The following is a 25,724-nucleotide window of genomic DNA, read 5'->3' on the forward strand; positions in this document are numbered from 1 at the left end:
TTATTTCTTTCAAGGCTGAAGAGGGAAACATCGAATATAAGGTAACTGATTATTTCCTCATCCTATTTGGTGCAAGTTAAAAAATAAAGTTTTTAATTTCTTATTTTTAATTTTAATTTAATTTCATTCTATTTTTATTTCTATTCTGTTGCTTTCAAATACTAATTTCTTATTTTATTTTGAAGATAATAGTAATTTCCGTTTAACGCATTTGCTGGTGAAGAATTGTGAAAGTTTCATGCGGAAGCTTGATGATATTAATGGAATCTAACTTAACAGCGTTGGTGATGCTGAGGAGAGAGCATCTTCCGCTGCAGGTCTCCACACAGGCGGGCTGTGTAGTGTAACAATGCCATGTTAAAAGGAGGATAGTGCTCCGTATCGTTACATATTATTTTGATAGAGTTAGATGTCCGGTTTCTTGCTGCAGCTGACACCTGGAACTCAGCAATGGTGGATTTGCACGATAGCGTTGCCGTGTCTCCCGGATGTAGTAGATATGGACAGGGCTCTGGCTCTAGCAATAACGCGAAGAAAACATCGAAAAAGACGCGAAGTAGAAGAGGCAAAAGAGGCAGGAGAAGACGGAACAAAAAGAACAGAAACAACAAAACACCGCCACCGTTTTTACCCCCGGAGGTAGCTATCCCCATTCTGGTCCGCAGATTAACGGGATATCAACAAACCAGCTAGCTAGTGCTGCCGAGCTGCGCCAAGCTAATCGTATATTGTTAATACCCTTACCAATGAATACGTAAAACATTGTGAGGAAACTCTTATACTCTTACTGTGAGCTGTACTGTCAATAATAACGCCAACCTCTGCTCTCTTGTATGGAGAAACTTCATCATTCAAATATCCAGATAAACATAATATCCGCAAGTATAAAGCACAGAGAAACACAGACATTTTTTTTTTTACTGATAATTTCCAGTTATCGGTTTGTCATATTTTCGATCGGTACAACAACTGTATTTTACAGTTTATGACTATAGTTGTTAGTAGTTGTGTTCGGTGGAAGAAACCACGACTGAGGGACATTAAATAAACCGCATCCTCTAATGAAATACCAGATAAATAAGCCGCATTAAATCCTGTCGGCATAGACAAACGTCCTCGCGAAGAGTTGTGCGAGTATATAGACCTTGTCATCCTTTATAAATACTTCATTTACACTTGTATTTCATGAAATGAGGCTAACATTTTCTGGCTCAGCCTGTCAGCACACACATCACATCAGTGAGTAATCAGTTCAGACATATTTACCCCCGAACACCAGAACATTTTGAAATGCGTAACTTCGGAGGAGAGTTTAAAACTGTCTGTCCAACTGAACATTACAGTTTAAAGAGGATCGTGATACATAGTGAGTAACAATTGTGTGCCCTGGTTGATTATTTTTTTTTAGTTTAATACAGAAGATGTACTATATTGAAAAGCTTAGAGATTGAGACATAGTGTCTAGATGTGCCAACTCTTTAAAGTATAAAAGGGCTGATAACTTTTTACTGATATTTCCAAACTTGACCAAGTTTAGTAATTAGTTCGCTCTCTATTTTGTCTAATACAGATAGATCCAAGACATGCAAAAAACTGGACTGCTCCTCCTATGAAAAGTAACAAATCCACTTTTCTTATGAGTAGAGAAGGTTGGAGTTTTAGAAGATTAAAGTTGTATGATATTTATATCTGACTATAGATTGGTATGCATGTTAATATGACAGCTGACTTGTTGTTTGGCTATGTTGTGTATGATGTGGTTAGTACAGTCTATTTCACATAAGTGATCAGACTTCATCTGTTGTCTTTTTTTGTCTCTTTATTTCTTTCAAGGCTGAAGAGGGAAACATCGAATATAAGGTAACTGATTATTTCCTCATCCTATTTGGTGCAAGTTAAAAAAAACTGTTTTTAATTTCTTATTTTTAATTTTGATTTAATTTTATTCTATTTTTATTCATTTTTTTTTTTTTTTAAAAATTAAAAAAATAAATAAATCATGCGTTAATGCGCGATAAAATATTTATCGGCGTTAAACAATTAATGCGTTAACGTGATAATAACGAGTTAACTTGCCCAGCCCTAAAAAGTTTTTTTATGTTGTTTGTGTTAAGTACATACTGTATGACACCTTGACTGAAAGATCTCAGATCAGCTCAAATGAAGATTGTGAATGTTTTTGGTCACTTTCCAGCCTTAAACCAGTTTACCAATATTGTTTCATTGTGTAACTAACTTTCTCATGGTGTATGTATGTCTTGCTGTAGATTCATCAGATATATTGGTAAGTACACTAGCAGGGGAAGAGACAGATGTATCAGTGTGTTGATGAAGATTCTCAGTCATCCAGGTCGTGGTAATCATGAGAGCTTGAATAAGGGCAACTGGACTTCCTTTTGGATCTTGAAGACGTTTCACCTCTCATCCAAAAGGCTCTTCAGTTCTGAACTAGATGGTGGGGAGCATCAGCTTATAAGCAGGGAGGGTCGTTACAGTCACATGTGTCACTGAACCCCCTGACCAATGTGCATGTTGTTAGAGTCATTATCACCCCTGAATTGTCTACCTGCCTGAAAGGGTGAGGTTTGGTCACAGGATCCAAAGTGTGAATGATTGTGAAACTGCCTGAGGAGGAGAGACAATGGTGCTGGGAAGTTGATACCTGAGAGCCCCTCCTCTGTTCAAAGATGGTTGTTCCAGTTTAACATAGATGGCTTCCTTGACTCCTCTCTCAAACCATCTGTCTTCTCTGTCCAGAATGTGTGCATTACTGTCCTTTAAAGAGTGTCCCTTCTCCTTGAAATGTAGGTGCACTGCTGAGTCTTGACCTGAAGAGGTGGCTCTCCTATGTTGTGCCATGTGCTTTTGGAGCTGTTGTTTGGTCTCTTCTACATAGAGGTCTGCACACTCTTCGCTGCACTGCTCTGCATACAGTCAGTTTGTGTTTTGTCCTTTGGGTGAAGCAGTCTCTGTCTGAGGGTGTTCTTGGGTTTGAAGGGCGCTGGAATGTCATGTTTAGAGAAGATCCTTCTAAGTTTCTCTGAGACTCCTGATACATCTGGAATTACAGTATGCTTGCGCCTAGTGATGCTCCGATAAGCATTTTTTGGACTGATCACCGATCACCAAAATCATGATCTGCCCGATTGCCGATCACTGCCGATCACGGAAGGAATCGGACGTTTCCATGCCTTTCATCTAGCAGAGAGTGCACCATTTATAGAAATTAAACCGCCAGAGGTAGCTGGGGACATGTAGAACAAGAATCTGGTGGAGTTTGCAGAAAACAATTGTTTTTTTTATTTTCTATTAATATTTTAATCTGCCCATATACATCATCCATTGGGTATGATTTCAACATCAGATTATTAAACAATGATGCAGTGAAATGACTTGAAAATCACCACAGAGGTAGCTGGGGACATGTAGAACAAGAATCTGGTGGAGTCGGCAGAGAACATTTTGATTTGGTTCTAAATGAAGTTTTCAAATCTGACTATGCAGAAATGAGTTTGATTCTGAATATGCTTCGATAATTTTGTTCTATCATTTCGTTTTAATCATTAAAAAGAATGTAGTAAAAAAACAACCAAGTAATGACAGGTGTATGTATTCCAACAAATGAAAAATCAACTTCGATGTAGATTTCTGAGTTTACGGTGTGCACTGGAATGCACCATAAATCCGCTCACACGCTTTACCGTACGACGTGATGGAAACGGGCACTCGATTTTCAAGTGTAGCTAGCGCGACCGTGCCTCTCTCTGAAGCGCAGATGGCGTGACCGCAGTAAGTTTCACATCTTTCTGACACACTTTGAAGAAATTCCAGACAGGAGAGGTCATGTTGTCGAGATGCACTGTAGAGGTTTTGCCTGTTCGGTCTGTACACACGTCACGTACCACATTAGAAAGTGGTCGCTAGTAATTTACGTCACGTGATCGGTTTTTTGATCGGCATATTTTTCCGATCGCCGATCAGGCTATTTTTGGGCATTATCGGCCCATCGATCGGAGCATCACTACTTGCGCCTGCTCTTCTTAGCTTCTCTAACAGTGGGGTTTGATCCATTTGCTCTTGGCTGATTTGACAAAGGCTCAGTTTGGGTATCCACAGGTTGGAAGAGCTTTCTTGAAGTGCTGATGTCCCTTTTGTTTTCCCTCAGCTTTAGTAGGTACACTCTCAGTCCGGTGATGCAAAGTTCTGATGATAGCCAGTTTGGCTTCTAGTGGATGATGTGAGTCAAAAAGCTGTGTGGGTTTCCTGTAAACCTCAGTGTTAAGAGTTCCATACTCTTCGATTTGCACGGCAAAGTCCAGAAAGGCAACTTGTGGTCTTTTGCATCCTCCCTTGTGAACTTTGCTGTTGCTGTCCACTAAGTTGATGTGCTCCGTGAAAGCTTCAACTTCCTGAGTTTTGATGTTGATCCAGGTGTCATATCTTCACATATCTGAACCAGTAGCTTGGTGTTGTTCCTTTATGTGAGTGCAGTGCTTTGCTTTCCACTTCCTCCATATAAAGATTAGCCACAATGGGGAACACTGGAGATCCCATGGCACAGTCGTGCTTCTGTCTGTAGAAACCTTCATTGTATTTAAAGGAACAGTTCGCCTCTTTTGACATGAAGCTGTATGACATCCCATATTAGCAATATCATTTATTAAATTTGACTTACCCCCCGCTGCGTCCTGTGAGCCGAGTTCCAGCCTCATTTTGGCGTTGACGAAGGTAGTCCAGTAGTTGGCGGGGGCCACAAAATAAAGCGTTTTGCTTCTCAAAACAATATGCGTTCAAAAGAGTAATACATTTGCATCACAAAATCGTTCATCCAGAAAAAGTCAGACCTCACAATTGCTTGGCGCTTGACGATTTTGTGATTCAAATGTATTGCTCTTTTGAACACATATTGTTTTGAGAAGCAAGACGCTTTATTTTTTAAGCCCCAGCCAACTAGCCGGACTACCTTCGTCAACGCCAAAACGAGGCTAGAACTCGGCTCACAGGACGCAGCAGGGGGTAAGTCAAATTTAATAAATGATATTGCTAATATGGGATGTCATACAGCTTCATGTCAAAAGAGCTAGAACTATCCCTTTAAAACAGGTGGTGGCGAGGCAGAGGTTCAACAGGACACTGATCTGATCAGGAGTGAAGTGAGTCATCTTGCAGCAGCTGTTTCTTGACAGTCTGCATTGCTGCTGAAATCGGTATGCAGGTAAGAAGTGAGGTCACATCAAAGGACACCATGATTTCACTTGGGGACAGTTTCTGCCGTTGAATCTTCTTCACAAAGTCTGTGGAGTTCAGTACATGATGCAGAGTGTTTCCTACCAGGGATGCCAAGATGGAGGCAAGGTTTTTAGCAATGTTATAGGTGACCGAGTTGATGCTGCTGATAATGGGTCTGAGTGGGACTCCCTCCTTGTGTATCTTGGGATAGATAGATGCACGGTGTAAGGTCTGTGGAAGAAAGAGCGGTCAATAACTTTGTCCTTTTCCAGGTCAAGTCTGTGACTTTGTTCTTATAGTTGTTTGTGGGGTCCCTCTCCGGGGCCTCATAGGTGATGTTATCACTCAGTAGTTTTGTATTATCAGTGTATCCCTTCATCCCAGTTGTCTCTGGTAAAAGATCATAAAAGTAACGTCAGAAAAATTGAGTGCCCTGTTGTTGGTGATCCTCCACTCCTTATAACAGTGTCTCTGCAAAAATTTGTTCTCTAAAGATTCAATCCTGAAATGAATCCAAAGTGGGTTATTCTAGTGAGTCCAGCCATAACTTGGCTTTTAATTCACTAAGCATCAATTGTATTGGACTGAATTTAATTAACTTTTTTTTTTATTATTTCCACCCAAAATGAAATTTTGGAGTGTACATTTCTGTGAAGAAATAATTGAATTGATAAATAACAAAATAAAATAAGAGAGCAGTTAACAAACTGATGGAACTGAAGCGATTGGGAGTCTATTTTTTGGGCTTCTGCAAGCTCAATTAGGTGCTCCCATTTGTAAATAACTTTACCGTTGGCATGGTTACACATTTTAACTGATGTGAGCAAGTTCCAGATCTCCAGCAGAAATCAGTCTTGCTGAAAAATTAGCACAAAAAAAAATGCTTAAAAATTCAGTGTTCTCACTGAAAAAAGCTCAAAAGTCCAGTAAAGCTCGGGCTGTACAGTTCAGGACATCCCTGATGTACAACTGTCAGTTTCTGTTGAGACTTTTGTTCACATGTGAGAGCTTCTGAAATGTGACTATTCTCATTATATTCTCATATTTATTCATAGGCAAATGATCGCTAAATGTTAAAAAAAAACAATAGCTAATGTGATTTGAAAAGAAGTTCATTTGAATACTGAATCTTATTGATGGGGATTTTTTTCTGTGCCGCTTAATAAATAAATAAAATAGTGTTGCACGATATTGGGGAAAACAAGCAATTTGCAGTATTATGAGTTAAATATTGGAATAACTATGTGACTTGCATAACATAAACAAACACTTCAATATATGATGCTTATCTCAGTTGAACCTGTGCGTGCCAGTTAGCTGTGGAAAATGCACAAATGCAGAACTTCCTCAAAGTGGAATGCTGACCTCCTTAATACACATGTAATTTTTCTATTTCAAGTCAAAATGTCTTTGCAATATTGCAAGTGTAGAAAAAGGGCTAACAAAAATAAAGTCATGGTTTGATAGCAACAAACTTTCACTTAATTTGAACAAAAGAAAATATATTATCTTTGGTAACTGGAAAGTTCAGAATCAAATTGAAATTAAAATAAACTATTTAGAACTTGAAAGAGTGACTGATTACAAATTTCTGGGTATTTATATTGATGGAAAATTAAATTAGTGTGTTTCAAACAAAATTAGCTAAAACTATAGCCATAATGAACAAGATGAAAACTTTATTAAGTCAAAAATCACTTTATCTTCTTTATAACACTTTATTCCTTCCATACTTAAACTACTGTGGGGAAATATGGGGAAACACTTATAAAACAAATATAAATAATATCTACTTACTTCAAAAGAAGGCCATCCTAATTGTTAATAAAGTTAATTATATAACACCAACAAATCCTCTTTTTATTAACCAAAACGCACTAAAATTTCCTGATCTTGTTAAATTGAACACTGCCGTAGTGATGTACAAGGCGTATAATCACATGCTCCCATCACCAGTCCAGGAGCTCTTTGAGCAGCGAGAGAGTCAGTATAAACTCTCTATAAACAGGTATATTCAAAAAGATTAAAACTAGAACGAGTAAAAAAAGGTTTTGTATTTCTATTCAAGGTGTTAGTGTGTGGAATAAGCTAAATGAGTACTTAAAAAGTTCTGAAACAGTAGAAAATTTAAAAAAAAAGGTATAAATCATTATTAATTGAAAATTATAAAACTATAGTATGATTGATGGACATTGTTTAGCTTTAAATCTTCTGTCATGTTCAGATGTTTTCTGTAAAGTTGTAAAATATCGGCTGCAGTTGTGTTTGCTAGTCTTGTTTTCTTGGAATTATATATAACGTGTGTAATAGGGCTAGGCACAATAAGTTTCTTTTTACTTCAGCCTAGACCCTTTTGGTCATTACATAATCAAAGAAATCGATTGATGTTTATATTTTGTTATGTATTATAATGACCAAATAAAATTACCTTACCTTATCATGCATGCTGTTATTGTGACAACTATATATATATATTGTGCAGCCCTTATTTCCAGTGTTTTGTGCTCTGTGGATATTTACCTATTGCACAACTATGCTTATCTCTCATGATGCTGTAGTTGAAGCTAGTCAACCCCACTCAATATCGCTTTGAGCATTTGGCCACGCAGCTGAAGTGGCGTCTACAGGAGGGTCGTGGTGAAGCTGTCTACCAAATTGGAGTGGAAGACAATGGTCTGCTGGTTGGCCTGACCGAAGCCGACATGAAGGCTTCACTCAAAACCTTAAAGAGGATGGCAGAGAAGTAGGTCACCTCATACTTGTCTTTTCATTTGTTTTTATTTAAAAACTGTTTTTACCTCAGTAGAACGTGAGCTCCTATAAATAGTTAACAGCTCACTGGCATCAGGCATTTTTCCCAAGTCACTAAAGACAGCTGCCATTAAGCCACTCCTAAAGAAGAGAACTCTAGATGCCTCTATGATGAACAACTACAGACCTGTCTCTAATCTCTTTTATATCCAAGAGTATTGAGAAAGTTGTATTTAACCAGCTCAACGACTTTCTGAATGAAAGTGTAAGTCTCGATATGTCATGTTGCCTTTAAGTTTTCGGACCCACATGCAGAATCAATACGGAAAACCAGTAGATTTGAATGCTTTTATTGCTGGGACAACAGGGATCCAGAAAACAGGACAAGGGATGTTAAATGGTGGTGAAGTCTGAGGAAGGGAAGCAGACGGATTAGTGGTTGTAGATGGGTCCTTAGCAGATGACTGAAGGATAAGCTTACTTGGTTGTTGAAAGGGGGAGACGTGGACGGGGTGGAAGACAGATGTGGAGGGTCTGCAGAAGGTTCCCTTGGTGTTCCAAGGAGGGGGGAGAGAGGGGTCCGGGAGGATAAAGTCTGCTGGAGGCGTCGCACTGGAGAGTGGGCAGGCAGAGGAAGGAGGTATGAGACAGCCGTTTGCTCGTTGCGTCTTTGAGGGAAGGTTGAGGACAGACTGGGCTCTCGGATTGTTCTGGAGGGAAAAAGTAGATTCCACATGAAAGTACAGAAGTTCGGAATTCACAAGGATGCAAAAATCTTATTTAGACTACTCGATACACGTTCTGGCTGGAAGTACCGTCTGGGTTAATCATCCGGCGGCGCAAGGTGATCTTCCTTCTTCTTTTAAGCACCAGCCAGCTTGATGATGGATTGGCCTCAGGTGTGCAACCACTCAGAACTGGCTCACTCTCCAGTGAAGATCCCCTCTGCAGCCAGATCGCTCACTCACCCAAAAACATCAAATCCTAACACGATAACTTTCAATCAGGCTTCAGACGTCATCACAGCACTGAAACAGCTCTGGTCAAAGTGTTAAACGACATCAGGTTGAATACTGATTCGGGTAATGTTTCAGTCCTGGTTCTGTTGGACCTCAGCACTGCGTTTGATACTGTAGATCACAGAATCTTGTTGCACAGGCTGGAAAACTGGGTTGGACTTTCTGGAGCGGTCCTTAACTGGTTCAGGTCCTACTTAGAGGGCCGGAGTTATTTTGTTACAATTGGCAGCTATGAATCTGAGCGAGTGGCCATGACTTGTGGAGTCCCCAGGGGTCAATTCTTGGACCTCTTTTGTTTAACTTGTATATGCTCCCTTTGGGTCAGATATTGCAGAACTTTATGTGTCTCTGTCACCAGATGTTTGCAGCCCAGCAGATCTTGATAACGGAGTGGCTTTGTCAATCTTTTGAGCTCCAACAAAAATATAAGCATTGATTTGGTGAAGAGAACATTTAATAACGATGACATAAAAAGCTAGAACAAAGTGATATATTACCCTTGATTTGTTCATCTTCCTCTCGTTCAACATTAATAAAAAAGATAGATTGAATAATATTGATTTCATTTAGGCTTTCTTGGTGAAAGAAAAATGCACCACTGCCATATCCAATGTTGGATATTTACCATTACGAATGGCCTGTTTAGTTGGTAAGCAGAGCACTTATGCTGCATATACATAGAGCGTCATCATGGCACTTGCATTCCGTTTTTTCCAGCCTTATACATGTTTGTTTCTCTCCTACTCTTCTCTTTGTGCTCCCATATACAATACATGACCACAGCCAATAAAGCTTCCCTCATTTAAATGTGTTTTTCTGTTTCTTCTGTCACATGTGACAAAACGGGTATGAAATTGAAAAAGAAGCCCATTAAGACTGCATATTAAGTCGTAGTCTCTCCAATAATATATCCAGACTGCTGTTCGGCTCTGATAAAATTAATATATTATGACCACTGCAAATTGAAGAAATATGCCATCCAAAAAAAGGCAACATCTGTGCAGCTATTTTGGCTATATTTACATGTATTCTGATGTCCCAGTGAGAATGTTACAACGACAGAATGCCTCTAAAATCTTTTACTCACTTCACAGACACCTATAGCGTAGTACAATACTGCTGAAGCAGCTGATAGGCACAAAGCATTAGGAGAAAGGCAGAAAGATGTGGGGGGGATATAAAATTTCCAAAATTGGCTCTGTCTTTTTACCCCATAACATCCTAAGTTTTTTTTTTCAGTGTCAGAATAAGGAATTAGTGGCATGACAGTGAGTGAAGTGGGATTTGTGAGTCACATTCGAAGCAGACTTGAAAGCTCTGTGTGTATGTTGCTATTTATTTACAATCACTTATTTTTGTCAGCAACCACAGTCATCGACGGAGAAACTGATAAGCTCAGGGGTGTACGATTCTGATGCTTTGGAAAATTTGGAACTGGTTCTTGAGTGGCACTAATTCTCAATTCTAATCTTTAGTCATGGTTAAGCTACAGCTTTTGACAAGTTCCTAGTTGTATGTTGACGTTTATAATGTGTTGAAATAAACTAAATACTCTTGACTTAAAGGGGTAAAAGATTGAGTATCTGCATTATATTGTCTGTTACTGTACCTGATCAAGCATTGGTCTTCCTGTCTTTCTCTTCAGAGTTGGGGCTGATATCACTCTCCTCCGAGAAAGAGAGGTGGACTACGACCTGGACAGAAACACTAGAAAAATCGCTGAGGTGCTTGTTCGAAAAGTTCCTGATGATCAGCAGGTAAGAGTGTGTCCTGTGAGGTCCAGACAAACACAGCAGTATGTCCTAATGCAAGTGCTCTGAAACCTAGAATTCCTTGTTTTGGTCTGAAATCTGTTGTTGCGTTATTAAGCTCGTTGTGTCTTTTTGCTGGTTAGTAGTGACAACAGACTCTGGGTGGAGCTCTGGAATTCAATATCAGGGTAGTTATCACAGTTCAAGTATGATAGCTGCTTTTAGATCAGCTCAAACAAAAATATTCAAAGAAAAACAGTCCAGTTCAAGTTGCAGTCCTGAAATATTAAAGGCATGTAAAAAAGACACAACAGCACGCAATTTAAGACAACTTTACCTGAAATATAGAAAGCACAAGGCTTTCTTTAATCGTCCCAATCTGATTAAAACGATGACAATTAGTTTTGCCCCATCGTGCTTTTTTGACTGCCAAAAGTTTTTGGACCTGCGGGTGGCAGTGCTGGGAAACGTGGATTCAGGGAAGTCAACCCTGCTGGGTGTCCTGACCCAGGGCGAGCTGGACAACGGGCGAGGGCGAGCACGGCTCAACCTATTCAGACATCTACATGAGATCCAGACTGGACGGACCTCCAGCATTAGCTTCGAGATCCTGGGTTTTAACAGCAAAGGAGAGGTATTTACATGAACACGTCCTACTGATGATACAGTCAACGCAACCGGTAGTTGTATGTGATATAGTTTAATGCTTATCTTGATACAGTTTGATGTACATATGATGTTCATTATGGATTGCTGGATGTTTGTACCTAAATAATTTGTACAGATCCCCATAAGATATAAAGCAAAAGTTGAAATTGCCTAACTAAACCATACAACAACCGAGCTGTTTAGAATTATTATGTAGGCATCTCTAATACCAAAGGGAGGGAGCAGGGCCTTGCCACTGCTCACACCACATATTATTTAGGGTCAGAATGTTCTCTGTCAAGGGGAGAATTTTACCTTTGCAGCCTCTTATGGGGATTTTATTTACAGGAACGACACAGAAACATATTACATGGCAGCATACACAGAATTCCCAATGACAGCAGCTTGTGAGATCATCTTATACTTTCTGATAACATTCTGTGTGTGTGTGACCAAAACCCACCACTGTGTCTGAGATTGCCACAACATCTTCCGTCATCACCTTCACAGAAAACATTCTGACCTCTAGATAATTAGTGGCGTGAGCAGTGGCAAGGCCCTGCTTCTTCCCACATAATGACAACTGATACAGTTGCTGTAGCCTCCTAAATTACACACCTTGTTTTTCACAAGAATTAATGATGCTTGTTCTGTCCTCACTTTCTTGTCATCCTACCACATGCAGGTGGTGAACTACAGCGAGTCTCGAACAGCTGAGGAAATTTGTGAAAGTTCATCCAAGATGATCACTTTCATTGACCTGGCAGGACACCACAAGTACCTGAAGACCACCATCTTTGGCCTCACCAGCTACTGCCCAGACTTTGCCATGCTGGTGGTGAGTGCCAACACTGGCATAGGTGAGCTGCCGCCACACACTGAACCAACAGGGAACAGCAGCATCAGAACAACACTGTGCTAAAATTAGTTCTGGCTACAGGATGCAGTGAGCGACTGGTGAAATCTTCAGTGTTGGCATTTCTAATTTAATATTTGGACATTAGCAGACATTTTTCTTCATTCAGATAAGTTCTTCATTATTGTCAATATGATAAATCCAAATAATTATTATATCTGTTAATTTCCCATTGAATCCTTCAAGTAAACACTGGGTCTATAAAGTATTTTCTAAAAAAGTCTTAAATTGACCATCATATTTACAATTTCTGGTCAAACTGTAGCTGTGATTGTCACTTTTATGTATATGTGACATTATTGTGGTCATTAACTCGTGTTTCCCTGTTCCAACAGATATCCTTTGAATGGTGTTACAGTGCCGCCGCACCCCCCCCCCCTTTCTGTCTTCTCAAACCCCAGCTGGTCGAGGCAGATGGCCACCCTTCCTGAGTCTGGTTCTGCCAGAGGTTTCTTCCTGTTAAAAGGGAGTCGTTTCTCTCCACAGTCGCCTCAGGCACGCTCAGGACGGGAGATTGGACCGAAAAAGAAAAAGTTTTCAGTGCAATCTGTTGGTTTCCTTAGCTAGGAAATTGTTTTTGAATTGGCTCTATATGAACGAATTGGATTATTTTATGAATAATTATGATTACAATGAATTGAATTCCAATTGGCTTGAATTGGACTTACTATCTAAGTGCCTTGAGATGACATTTGTTGTATTTGGCGCTATATAAATAAAAATGAATTGAATTGAATTGAACTTGCAACAGTGGGTCGACGTGATGAGATTAATTCAATTACTGTATAGCTATAGTTGGGTTATGCTCCTTATTAGTTTCAACTATTGCTAATACACTTCCGGTTGACCGCTTCACCACCACCAACAACAGCAACAACAAACTCAGGCATTCGAGAAAAATGGCGAACGAAGGGCAAGATAAGGCTACGTCCCTCTACATTTCGTTTGTGATGAGCTGCTTGTTGCACAAACGCAATGCACAACGGAGCATTCTCCATCGCGTTGTATGTTTCTTTCTGACGGCGACAACAACAGTAATATCTCCTTTGACTTCCGGTTCCCGACCCCGGGAAAAAAATCTCAAGAACGCAAAGTCTAATTCACCACATGCTTCACCGTCTACATGTACGTTTAATTTGACTTTCAACCGAGTTATCTCGGGGTCTTAATCCGATCGCGAGTAATCTGATCCAATTTCTTGTCAGATTAAGGTGTATACATGAACTTAATAACTCAGTCTTGCTGTAATTTTCACCTTTAATTTACAGTGCCATATAACCCCACCGATGCAGCAGTGTGTTTGTTTAGCTTTATTTGACAATGATGACAATGACTTGATGATGTTGCACCTCTATGGTTTGGTGAAGAACAGCTGTCCCTAGTTCCAACTAGCCTAAAGAGCTCATAAGTTTGCACTCTGTTGGAAAAGATTTTTCTTCTGCTGCTGACCATGTCTGTAGAAAAAAAAAAGTAAAAAAAATTGATTGATAATTAAAAGTATTTCAATTCAATTCAGTTTATTTATATAGCGCCAAATTACAACTAATGTCATCTCAAGGCACTTAAATAGTATAGTCCAATTCAATCCAATTGGAGTTCAATTCATTGTAATCATAATTAATTTCAAAATAATCCAATTACGGTAATTCATATAGAGCCAATTCAAAAACAATTTCCTAGCTAAGGAAACCAACAGATTGCACTGAAACTTGTCTTCAGTCCAATCTCCCGTCCTGAGCGTGCCTGAGGCGACTGTGGAGAGGAACGACTCCCTTTTAACAGGAAGAAACTGTAACACCATTCAAAGGATACCTGTTGGAACAGGGAGACACAAGTTAATGACCAAAATAATGTCACATGTACATAATATCATTTGAGAAATTAAACGGTGGGAAAAAGAGAGTAAAGTGAGGAAAGGTGTGACAGATGAGGCCCCCCAGCAGTCTAGGCCTATAGCAGCTTAACTATGGGATGTTTCAGGATCACCTGAGCCATCCCTAACTATAAGCTTTTTGATAAAGCTTATAGTTAGGGAGCTGATGAAGGAATGATGAAGTTTCTCCATACGAGAGAGCAGAGGTTGGCGTTATTATTGACAGTACAGCTCACAGTAAGAGTATACGCGTTTTCTCACAATGTTTTACGTATTCATTGGTAGGGTATTAACAATATACGATTAGCTTGGCGCAGCTTGGCAGCACTAGCTAGCTGGTTTAAAAAAATAAATAAAAATTATCTGGATTGTTGCTTGTTTTTAAATTAATTTAAATTATTTTATTTGTTTCTCTTTATATTCTTTTATGTATTTTTAATGCTTCTTACTCTCCCTGCAATGCTTTTATTTTATGTGAAGCACTTTGAATTGTTTTGTATATGAAATGTACTATACAAATAAATTAGATTTTTTTATTTTTTTTCTCAATTACTGAATTTATTTATATACTGTTTGTTCTGACAGATCAAAATTGAAGGTTTCCTCTCCTCTAACTCCTCTCCTTTCATATCCAGAAGCCGATATTTTATGTAAATTGTTTTGGTGTAGAGAAAAAATTATTGATAAATGATGAAAATATAGTAATTTTGAAATGAATATTTATTTCACAATTGTTCTTATTTTTGATTTTTTTTTTCAATCGCAGCACTCTACAACTAATAACTGACAAAAATAGTTCCATTATACTGTATGATGGATGATATATATGAGCTTTCTCATGGTGTTCCTCCTCTTCTCCATCCAGCTGGTACGACTAAGGAGCACCTAGGCCTGGCCATGGCACTGAAAGTTCCCATCTTCATTGTGGTCAGTAAAGTGGACCTGTGTTCCCGTGGCACTGTGGAGCGAACAGTGCGGCAGCTGGAGCGAGTTCTGAAGCAACCAGGTTGCAACAAGGTGCCCATGTTGGTGTCTAACCCCGATGACGCTGTGACTGCAGCGCAGCAGTTCACTCAGTCCACGTGGTCAGTACAAATACTACTGATGCTACTGTAAACACTGCAGCCGTTCACTCAGTCCACGTGGTCAGTACAAATACTACTGATGCTACTGTAAACACTGCAGCCGGTCACTCAGCTCAGATGATGAAGCTGAGTTTGTACTGTAAATGGCAACGCCACTGAGACTACTGCAGCAGTCTGCATATGTGGGTCATTTTGAATATGAAGACTAACAAACTTTTAATCAACTTCTGCATTCTCAGCAATGTCATTTCTCGATGATCTGTGTCCACAATGGAAGATCTACTTGAAACACTAGTTAGTAGAATTAAACATGTTTGTGTGTGCACAGCATCACGCCAATCTTCACCCTCTCCAGTGTGACTGGAGAAAGCTTAGATCTCCTGAAGGTTTTCCTGAATATCCTCCCTCCATTGAGCAACAGCAAGGAGCAGGAAGAGCTGATGCAGCAGCTCACAGAATTCCAGGTACACACACAGACACACAGCTGCGTGTCCACATCCTCAGAGGACAAAACATTGACTTACATTCATTTCCTGAAGACTTAATCTCTTAATCCTTAGAGTAATCACTTCTTAGCAACCATTACCCAACTTTATTCTAACCCTAAACTGACCTCAACCCAGTGGTTATTTGGTGGCATGCCTTCCTTCACAAGCCAAAATACATTCACTTCCCTCCAGCCAATAGTTTTGTTAACCCATTATGTTTATAGGGGAAGCAGTCAAGAAACATTTTTGAATTTGTATTGTAAGAAGACATCCCAATAAATATAGATTTTTAAATCATATTCATTCAACTTTTACTCCAAAATTTTCCCAGATACCCAGGACATGGTGTGCCTGCATATGTCATGGCAGTGGTTGTGAAACAACTCATCTTTAACCTAACCTCAAAGCTGAATGATGTTTGCCTCCACGTATTTCTACGCTTCTGAGTTAAACTATATCACTGCAACTATGTTACAGGGACCGCCATCCCCCAAAAAGCCAGTCAGTGATTCTGAATTTCAGAAAGTCTTGAACTTAAGAAAATTAATATAAGCACCCGAGTGCCCAGGAAGTAAATTCTAAACTCCAGTCCACTATACCAGTCAACAGGGTTCCAAACTCATTTTCAGTTCCAGTTCTGATACTCAATTTGGAAAATTTGTGGAGCATCAGAACTAAATTTCACTTACTGAATTAACATTTAGCACAACACTTTTGTTTTTATAATTTTCACTGCATTATTAACCTGCATTATACGGAACAGATGTGGCAGTAAGAGTCAGAAAGCGGGTGTGACTCAGGGACAGGAAGTAAAACGACGAGATGGACGAATCAAGTACTACAAAGAAAAAAGCAAGAAGTGAAGTCATCAAAAATATAGGTCAAAGAAATAGAGAAAAGACTAACAAAACAGGGAACAACAGTAATTAACGTATTAAGAAGAGTTCTAATCTTAAAAGGAGACACTAACATAAATGAACATCCATCCAAGAAAAAAAATATACAAAAGGTCCTTTTCTTTTTCTAACAAAGATCATCTCCTGTCAACTCATCTCAGTCTTATCACAACTCAACCACAAGGTCAAAGGACCAAACAAAAGGGGCATAGGACTGAGTTTGTAGCCCAGACTGAAAGCATGCCCTGTTTTATTCTCTATTTTACTTTAAGTGTGGCAATAGTTTTTTACTAAATGAACCTCAAGTTGCACTGAAGACTTCAAACTTGTAATTCTGACCTTAAACTTAACACATAACAAATCAAGTGAGAAGCAAGGTCATTTTTTCATTTACAATCTGCCTACTTTTGTAAACTACGGTGCTGCCATAGAACTGTCCATTAAAGCCCTCACATTGTCTTCAGTGTTTTAAACCTGGAGAGAACATTCATCTTTTATGTACAGAACCCCACAACTGTGTTGGAGGTTGGATCAGAGTGAGCTTCATTTTGCTGACATTTTTATAAATAAACCAAATAAAAAAGAGTTTTCTCAATGTTTTGAGGTTTTGCTGAATAAACTCCCTATTGTGTTCAATGATTGCTCAAAGAAATAACATGCAAGACAGAATATAAAAACCCCTGCACGTGTAATCTCATTTTTAATTTTCACCTCATTGTGGGTATATCAGCCTCTGTCCCCCACACAGTGAGACTGCAACAGGTTTATCATTTCCACAACACACCAAAACCTTTAGATGTTTGGTATTTACCTTTAACAGCAAGCTTTGAGATTTTAGAACTCATGCACTGTGTTTGAAACCGCATACTACATACTTGCATACGGCATACTGCATACTCATCGATCAGACAGTATGCAGAGCGTTTACCCACAATGCATTTTGCTCCTGCCCGAGCCGAAATCAGCCGGCCTGAAGCTGATTTCACTTAAGCTCTAAACTTTGTAAACTTAGGTGCTGTTTACACATACCCGGGTATTTTGATAAACGAAGACCTTTCCCTTCGTTTGTGCCTTTCGTTTATACACAAATGGAGTCTTTTCCTCCGAAAACGAAGCATAAAAAAAACTCCGGCAAAAGTGGAGATTTTTTAAAAACTCCGTTTAGCGTTTGTGTTTAAACTGGTTGAAAGAGACAAAAACGGAGTTTTGGGCAATTGAGAATGAGGAGTTGTCGTCATAGTACAGAGCCCCGCCCCTGTCCGCCATGTTGGCAGGATGCTAGCGTGAAAACGCCATTCTCTCCGTCCATTGTTTATCTGGCAAGCATGGAGGTACTAGCAGCATTTCTGTTGTTGAGAGCTATACTCGCTTGTGTGATTTTGAAAATTACAGTCATACAATTTTCAGGGCTTTAGCAGTTTTATAGTCCAGCGCAACGTTTAAAAGTAACTCAGTCTCGCTGTCAGTCCACACACATGAGCCTGGCGCCATACTTTCTTCTTGAAAAGGATCCGGAAGTTCTTCCTGTCAGCGGCTCTCTATTAGGCTTCTGATTGGCTTGTGTGGAATTCTCATTGTTCTAACACTGCCACCGTCAGGTTTGGTGTAATTTAACAGCTCTTGATAGCGTTTTTATGCTGATCAATGTAGACGTGTTTTTTTTAAAAAAACGGGGCTGTGTGCATCTAGTTATTTTTGCAAACGAAGGTTAGAAAATATGCGTTTATCAAAATACCCGGGTATGTGTAAACAGCACCTTAAGCAACATGAAACATCTTCAGGCGCGAAAGTAGTCGTTTAGATCCCCAACATGTTGAAAATCTGACAAAATACCGGCTATTTACAATTTTGTTCCGACAAATTCGGCGCTACTAAAGCTAGCCGTAGTAAGTAACGCACTTCCGGTTATTTTCACAAAATAAAATACCCGTTGCCTTTTATCATAGGGAAAGCCATTACGATACAATTGGTGCTTTTGTTTTGAAAACAGGAAGTGAACCTACCTTTGTTATATTATATCTATTATATTATATAGTACTGCCGTTTTGACAGGAAATGACGATCGGCGACGTCACGTTACGTTGCATGTTGGGTAGTTTCAGTATGAGTAGTAACCTCATGATGCATACCCAACATTTCTGAGAATCTAGAATGCATCTTGTATGAACTTTTCGCTTACTCAAACTCGCATACTAACTCAAAAAGTTAGTAGGAGTAGTAGGAGAAGTACGCGGTTTCGAACACAGCCATGTTCTATTCGGTGGAGTTAGGTGGCAATGTTGGAGGTCTCCTAAAGCATCCTGGGAATATTTCAAATAGTCTTTGTAACTTTGAAAAATAAACAGGAGAGAAAATAAACAGAGCTGCCCTGAGAAATTCTGAATATTTTGCTAGAGCTGCTCACCCTGGCTCACATCTGCCAGTATATATAAAAAAAAAAAAAAGCTAACCAGCAGCTGAGGATCTTTTATACAACTAGCTATTAATGATTGAAAACATCCTGGAAACTCATCAAAAATGAGTGGCAGTGGTCTGTGATTCTTTGTTTTTTAAGGTTTGAGCAGCAGTTGATTTCTGCTATTCTTACAATTTTTAAATAATCACATACAGATTGACAAATACTGTTTAAGTGAAAACTCTACACATATGAAAGAAAATTCTCAGAGCAATAGTAGGTTTTTGAAGCTGTGAGGAGAAAACCAAATTTGGATACTGATGTTCCATCTTGTCTGTGTGTGCATCTTGTCTTGTCAGGTGGATGAGATCTATTCAGTTCCTGATGTTGGGACTGTGGTGGGAGGAACTCTGTACAGGTGAGAACATTAAGTTAAAATAAGAAAGAGTAAATTGTATTGGTAATGCAAGTGACCCATGAAGTCTAAAAGCATTAAAGGAGACATATATTGGAACAATTTCCTGAGGTCTTACTGAAACGTATCAGATAGGCTTTGGTGAAAATATCTGTTGGATTAAGCACAGTGGCTGTTTGTAGGGGCAAAAGTATGAAACTAAGGAACATAAGAGACCAGAACTCATTGAGAAATGATCTTTTTTGCACTGTCAACTAATCTGACAGGTATCGTTTCCTTAAATAAAGTTACTGTAAAGTAGGAGAATAATTCTTCTACATGAAAAAAGTGTTTGATTTGCATTTATTGTCTCTATTATTACATTAATGTGTACAAGAGGCCCGAGCTTTGGTAAAAATATCTGTTGGATTTTGTAGGGGCAAAAGTATGAAACTAAGGAACATAAGGGACCAGAACTTTTGAATGTTAAAATAATTTAAACCTATGTCAATAAAGGCATGAGTAACAAAATAAAGAAATGCCTGAAGTGTGATTAAGATCAGATTTATTGTCATGCATACACACAGAATTTGTCACATAGAGACAGATGCCATACACTGGCCTTGCTCACGGCACCTCAGCCGTGACAAGAAGGTGGATTGACACCCCTCCAGCTGTCAGTTTCTTTTTGAGTGGCGAGAGTGGGAATTGAACTGCCAACCTTTTGGTTAATGGACAACCCACTCTAACCACTGACCCACAGCCACCCATGTTGATGTAAGGTGGGATAGAAATGGCCAGTGGCAGAATCAGCATATGCCACTACAGCAAGAACTGGCCACTTTTCAATTGGTGCAGAGGAGGCAGGGTGAACCTCAGGACTGTTGTACCAGGGTTATGTCTTTTATGAGCATAAATATATGCTCTCAAGTACAGAAAGGAGATTTTTCCATAACATGTCCCTCTTGAATCAGTCTTTTTGACTAATTCTTTTTTACTTTTATATTGTATGTTCAAACCATTGTCCGATAGCGTGCTAGATCAGATTAAAGCAAAGCCTTCAATTCTGCCGGTAGTTTTTAATCTTGAGACGGTTACATTTTCTAAATAGAAGATGTTCACACATTCAGGATTTCTTTTTTTTACAAATACCACCTTTAAAGTCTGTCTTTTGCTTTACCCATAATGGCTCCCTCAGTAGTCACAATGGTTAGGAATCATTGCTTGGATATCTGTGGTTTCTGTTTGTTTTTGGCTCCAGGAATTAAAAGGACAGCCTCTGAAATCATCCTCTTCTTTGTTCACTGACTGGCTCTCTGTACTGGTTTGAACCACAGTAACTGTAGCAACACTCAATGTGTGGGTTTCAGCGGAGTGTGTAGGGAGGGTGAGCGCCTGGTGGTGGGTCCCACAGACGAGGGCCGTTTCCTGCGTCTGAAGGTGGGGAGTATCCAGAGGAATCGCTCGGCCTGCAGGGTGCTGAGGGCTGGACAGGCAGCCACTCTGGCTCTGGGAAACTTTGACCGCTCACTACTGCGCAAGGTTAGAGGTTGCCTAAACCTAAAGACATACAGGCATTTTGGAGGTGATTTGAAGCTAACGGAGCCACCACAGAACAAATGAAGGGATTGGTTCACATTTGTGTTATCTGTTTTAAGACATGGGTCCCGTTTTCATGTGTACATTAATATTTTTAGTTTTCATAGCTCTTGGTCAACAAATCCCTTCGACATGTGATTAACTGTTCTCAACTTTAGCTAATATGAGACTGAGTTCAAGGAATCCGACAAATCAAGTCTTTATCTTCTAAACTGAAATCCCTACTGGTGTGAAAATTCCCTGTTGAATAAAACCAGACTAATTTTGGAAAATACCAAAGTGATTGAACACTTTTGCCTTTTATTTCTTCCAGTAGATTAACTCTCTCATGACAGGGTCTAGTAAGAATGGATCTCTTCTTTGGGGCCCAATTATAGTTGCTTGCAGATGTGCACAAGGACACTGTAGGCACCACAGAAGAGTAGGGGTCCTTGGTGGTCCATTTTCTATAAACACTATTTCTGAAACTAAAAATAAGAATTTTAGAATGTGACCTGAACTTTAAACTCCTGGAGAGTCCTATCAAGCCATGTTTCATTGAGAAATGATCCTTTTGCACTGTCGACTAATCTGGCAGGTATTGTTTCCTTGAATAAAGTTACTGTAAAGCAGGAAAATAATTCTTGTAAACGAAACAAAGTGTTTGATTTGCATTTATTGTCTCTATTATTACATTAATGTGTACAAGAGGCCCGAGCGTGTGAGTCCAGATGTTCAAAGTTGCCGATATGCTATTTTTTTAACAGCTTGTGCACTCTAACAGTTGCAGTGTGAGAGTCATTTATATGCTTCCTGTGTGACAGTATCATGCACGTTGAAGTTTGTTCTATGGATGTGCATTTCAAGTGAAAATACAATTCAAAATCACTGGGGAATTGTTCATCCATCTTTTGAGTTTTACAAATTTCTCTTTCAAACTTTCCTTTATTTTTTTGATGCAAGAGTGCTGTTGAAATTATTTAAAATGAAAAGTGTGATAATGTGGCAGCTAACACTTTGAAAGAATACAAACGTTCCATTTAGGCTTCATCATGGCCTTCACATCGAAGGCCACTAACATGCAACGTCTAACACTGCAGGGCATGGTGATGGTCAGCCCCAAGATGAACCCGACCATCTGCTGTCAGTTTGAAGCTGCCATTGTTCTCCTCTTTCATGCCAAGACATTCAGACGGGGCTCGCAGGTGACCGTGCATGTGGGTAATGTCAGGCAGACGGCTACCGTGGAATGCCTTCATGGAAAGGTTGGTGTAATTAGGGAATGACTTTCGGTCCTTGTTCTTGTCCATAAACAGAGAATGTGACCGCTTCTCTTCTGCTGCAGGATGAGCTGCGAACGGGTGAGAGGGCTGTTGTTCGCTTCCGCTTCATAAAACACCCAGAATACCTGCGCCTGGGTGCCAAGCTGCTCTTCAGGGAGGGCGTCACAAAAGGTATCGGACACGTCACACGCCTCCTGCCCCCCTCCCAAAACTATGACCAGAACCAGGACCAGAACCATGACCAAAACCTGCAGGAATATTGAGGACTTCATCCTTCGTACTTACCACTGATCAGCTGACCGAGTTCTGGAAAAACTTCAACCAGTTGAAGGTCACCAATGTTCTACTAATCAGTTTGCTCCTCCCACCACGTCAGCACATTGATCTGCCACCTAAACCTATGTTTTTGTCCTCATTAACACCTGTTCAGTAAGTTCATCATCATCATCCTTTTCAGCAGGCATTTGGGTCTTGAGTTACATCTGGATTACCTCAGCGGACTTAATGCTGGAGAGTTAATCTGATGCTGTGCCACAGATGGATATGAGAGGCATCTTTTTTAATCATTGCAGCCACCATAAGAAGACAACAGGATTATTTGGGGGGGGGTAATTGTTTTTAAGGAGTATGGTGCGTGCTTGCCTTCTGGTGAGGTGAGAAGAAGTAAGCAGGTTGTATGCTCCAGAGGTCAGACTGACCTCTCTGGAAGTTTGTGAAGGCAGATTTTCCTCAGAGAGAGATGTGGTTGCTTCCCATTATTCTGAAGTGGCTTTTCTTCCTTCAGTCATGCTGTCAGATATTTCATACCCAACTGCGGGGGAGCTGGAGCCTATCCCAGCCATCAAGGTCAAGGTCACGTTTATTTATAGAGCACTTTTTAACAACCTAGGTTGACCAAAGTGCTTTACATAAAAAAACAAAGAACAACAATCTAATCCAAAGATAAATTACATAAAGACTATTTTTGGCAAAAGATATATATACACACACAAAGACAACTTTCGTCTCACCCAGGCCCCAAAGCCTGAGAGAAAAGGTGAGACGCAGGGTACACCTTGGACAGGTCGCCAGTCCATCACGAGACAAACGACCACACACACGCTCACACTCACTCCGAAGGACAATTTTAGAGACACCAATTAACCTAACATGCATGCTTTTGGATGGTGAGAGGAAGCCGGAGTACCCGGAGAGAACCCACGCATACACGGGGAGAACATGCACACTCCACACAGAAAGGCCCCAGCCGAGAAGTGAACCTGGAACGCTGTGAGGCGACGGTGCTAACCACCACACCACCGTGCAGCCTTATTTCAGATTATTTCCATTTTTTATGTTTTAGCCCATCAACTTCACTTTAGGAACTTTTTATTACTCACATTTTACATGACTCGTCTGCATTTTTGTTGGAGACCCATTGGGGAGTGTTTGATGTCATTTCTTATCAGTTTATGTGGACTAAAAAGTAATTTTCTTTCTAAAATCAGGAACAGTTCACTGTAGAAGCAGTCATCAATTAACTGGTTGTGATAGTTACTCTGATTAGTTGTGGAGGAGCCTTCATACTGTTAGTGACAGAAAGCGGATACTTGATACGAACATTCTTATAAATTCTCCTCTCATGCCCCTGTGTTCATTTTGAGATTTATCCATTCATTTTCTTTTTGTCCTCTGTCCTCTTATCATACCCTTTTTCTCCAAGAAAGTTCCCAGATAGTGTATATTTTAAAGTTTAATAACTGATGAAGAGAAGCAGCCAGTGGGAGCAGCACGTCACATGCAAACCCCCACAGTGCAGCTAGAGGATGAAGAGAACTTCCTCCCCGAGTCAATTTCATATGTAAAACTAGCTGAAGTTACAGCACAACCATTGATTTTACTTTAGTTTGAGTTGATTTTGTTGTGTGCACATTATAAAATCAAGATTTTAGCGCTTAAATGTGGGATAGGGCTCAGTGACGGCAGGTTAACACACAACGGACCATGCTCCTCTAAAGATTTCAGATAGCAAAATCTATAAACAACAACACCATTACTGTAACCTCGTTGTATATGTTAGAACACGAAGTGCAATAGAAGCGTTGCAGTGAAACACAAAACCAACAGGAAACACAATAACCTGCATCTAATGTTTATTTCTTGGATTCAAATCCATTTCCAGGTTTTCACAGTGTCTGATTGTCCTTCAGCTTTACATTTTCAACATAATTCTGGCATAATGGCAAATTATCAAAGCAAATAGTAAAACGACCCATCATAGCTGGACAACTCGCTGCTCCCTGCAGCATGGGTGATGGCACGATGAGATGTCCCCAGCTTCCTGCTGCTTCTTTATTTGAGATCACATATTATTTGTTATTAATTTGTGTGTGGCTGGGGAGGGTGTAAGATGACACTTTTCATATCCCAATCTGACCAAACCACCCGCTGTTTGTATCAGCACGCTCTTGCTTTTTGCACTTTATTCAAATCATTCTGGTGAATCCTCTCTCTCCACTTGGCTCTGAACAGCACATACAGATACAAACCGAGACTTTTTCCCCTCGTTCCTGCTTAGTCATTTACAGTTTGGCCTTGCAGAAAAAGTATCATAAAAGTAAAAGACAAAAGTATCATCATATAAATGTGTTGGTATAAAAGGATGACGTATCCTTCTGTACTTTTTTTTTTTGACTCTTTACAGCCTTACATTCAGTTTGTTGACATTAAACTTTAATTGTTGATGCTTGCATTACAAATGACTGGCACTGAAATCTTTGTATTGTGGTTCCCAGTTTGTTTTAATTATCCATTCAGGTTTCTTGTGGATTTGTAGGTTTGATGCACCAGACAGCTTTGTGCAGCTAAACATAACCTGCATGCTGTTTGACTGACAAAGACTCTTATCCCCCGTTTGAAATATAACAAATGTAAATGATTAAGTGTTGATGCCGTTTTAAACTTTTTTTTTTTTTTTTTTCGAGGTTCTGTGCAATTAAATATTGAATGTAATCTCTGTGATCTTGTGTAGATTACTGTTCAAACGGACTTACTGTTAACGTTGCACTTTGTATTGACAGCATGTGTGTTGGACAGCTGGGATTGCTGATTTTGCAGTACAAAGATCACAGGTCAGTGTGAGACAACCTCACACACAAATATTACAGCAGAACACTGAAATAGTACAGTGGATTAAACAGTTTGCTTTTCCTGACCATCCATGTTGCTCTTAAATAAACAGTTAAAGTGGAAAAAATGTCTGAATTATTTTGTTTTTCCATTGTTAAAAAAGAAAAAAATACTGTTTCCATCTTCTTCATGTTCAGTATGGGGACAGCTTAGCTTAGCACCAAGACAGGAGGCAGGAGAAAGATAAGAATCCATTTTCATTCAAGGGTTCTGTAACAACGATCAATTTCAACACAGCACATACTCGTAT

General features: G+C 39.6%; 1 protein-coding gene across 2 annotated transcripts; it reads left to right on the forward strand.

Annotated features, from left to right (window-relative positions):
- Nucleotides 1–276: 276 nt before the first annotated feature.
- On the forward strand, nt 277–25,532 carry gtpbp2b (GTP binding protein 2b). 2 transcript variants are annotated; one of them, XM_075464083.1, is made up of 12 exons: nt 277–639; nt 1,834–1,860; nt 7,788–7,972; nt 10,645–10,756; nt 11,187–11,384; nt 12,084–12,258; nt 15,053–15,272; nt 15,601–15,736; nt 19,411–19,469; nt 20,816–20,987; nt 22,124–22,288; nt 22,369–25,532. In XM_075464083.1, exons 1-12 carry the CDS (start codon nt 451–453, stop codon nt 22,567–22,569), a joined length of 1,839 nt encoding a protein of 612 aa, XP_075320198.1. In that variant the 5' UTR covers nt 277–450; the 3' UTR covers nt 22,570–25,532. The 2 variants fall into 2 exon arrangements, with proteins under 2 accessions (XP_075320198.1, XP_075320199.1); XM_075464084.1 differs by lacking the exon at nt 11,187–11,384.
- Nucleotides 25,533–25,724: the final 192 nt, after the last annotated feature.

The sequence above is a fragment of the Odontesthes bonariensis genome, chromosome 4, assembly GCF_027942865.1.
Source record: "Odontesthes bonariensis isolate fOdoBon6 chromosome 4, fOdoBon6.hap1, whole genome shotgun sequence".
Classification (NCBI taxonomy): domain Eukaryota; kingdom Metazoa; phylum Chordata; class Actinopteri; order Atheriniformes; family Atherinopsidae; genus Odontesthes; species Odontesthes bonariensis.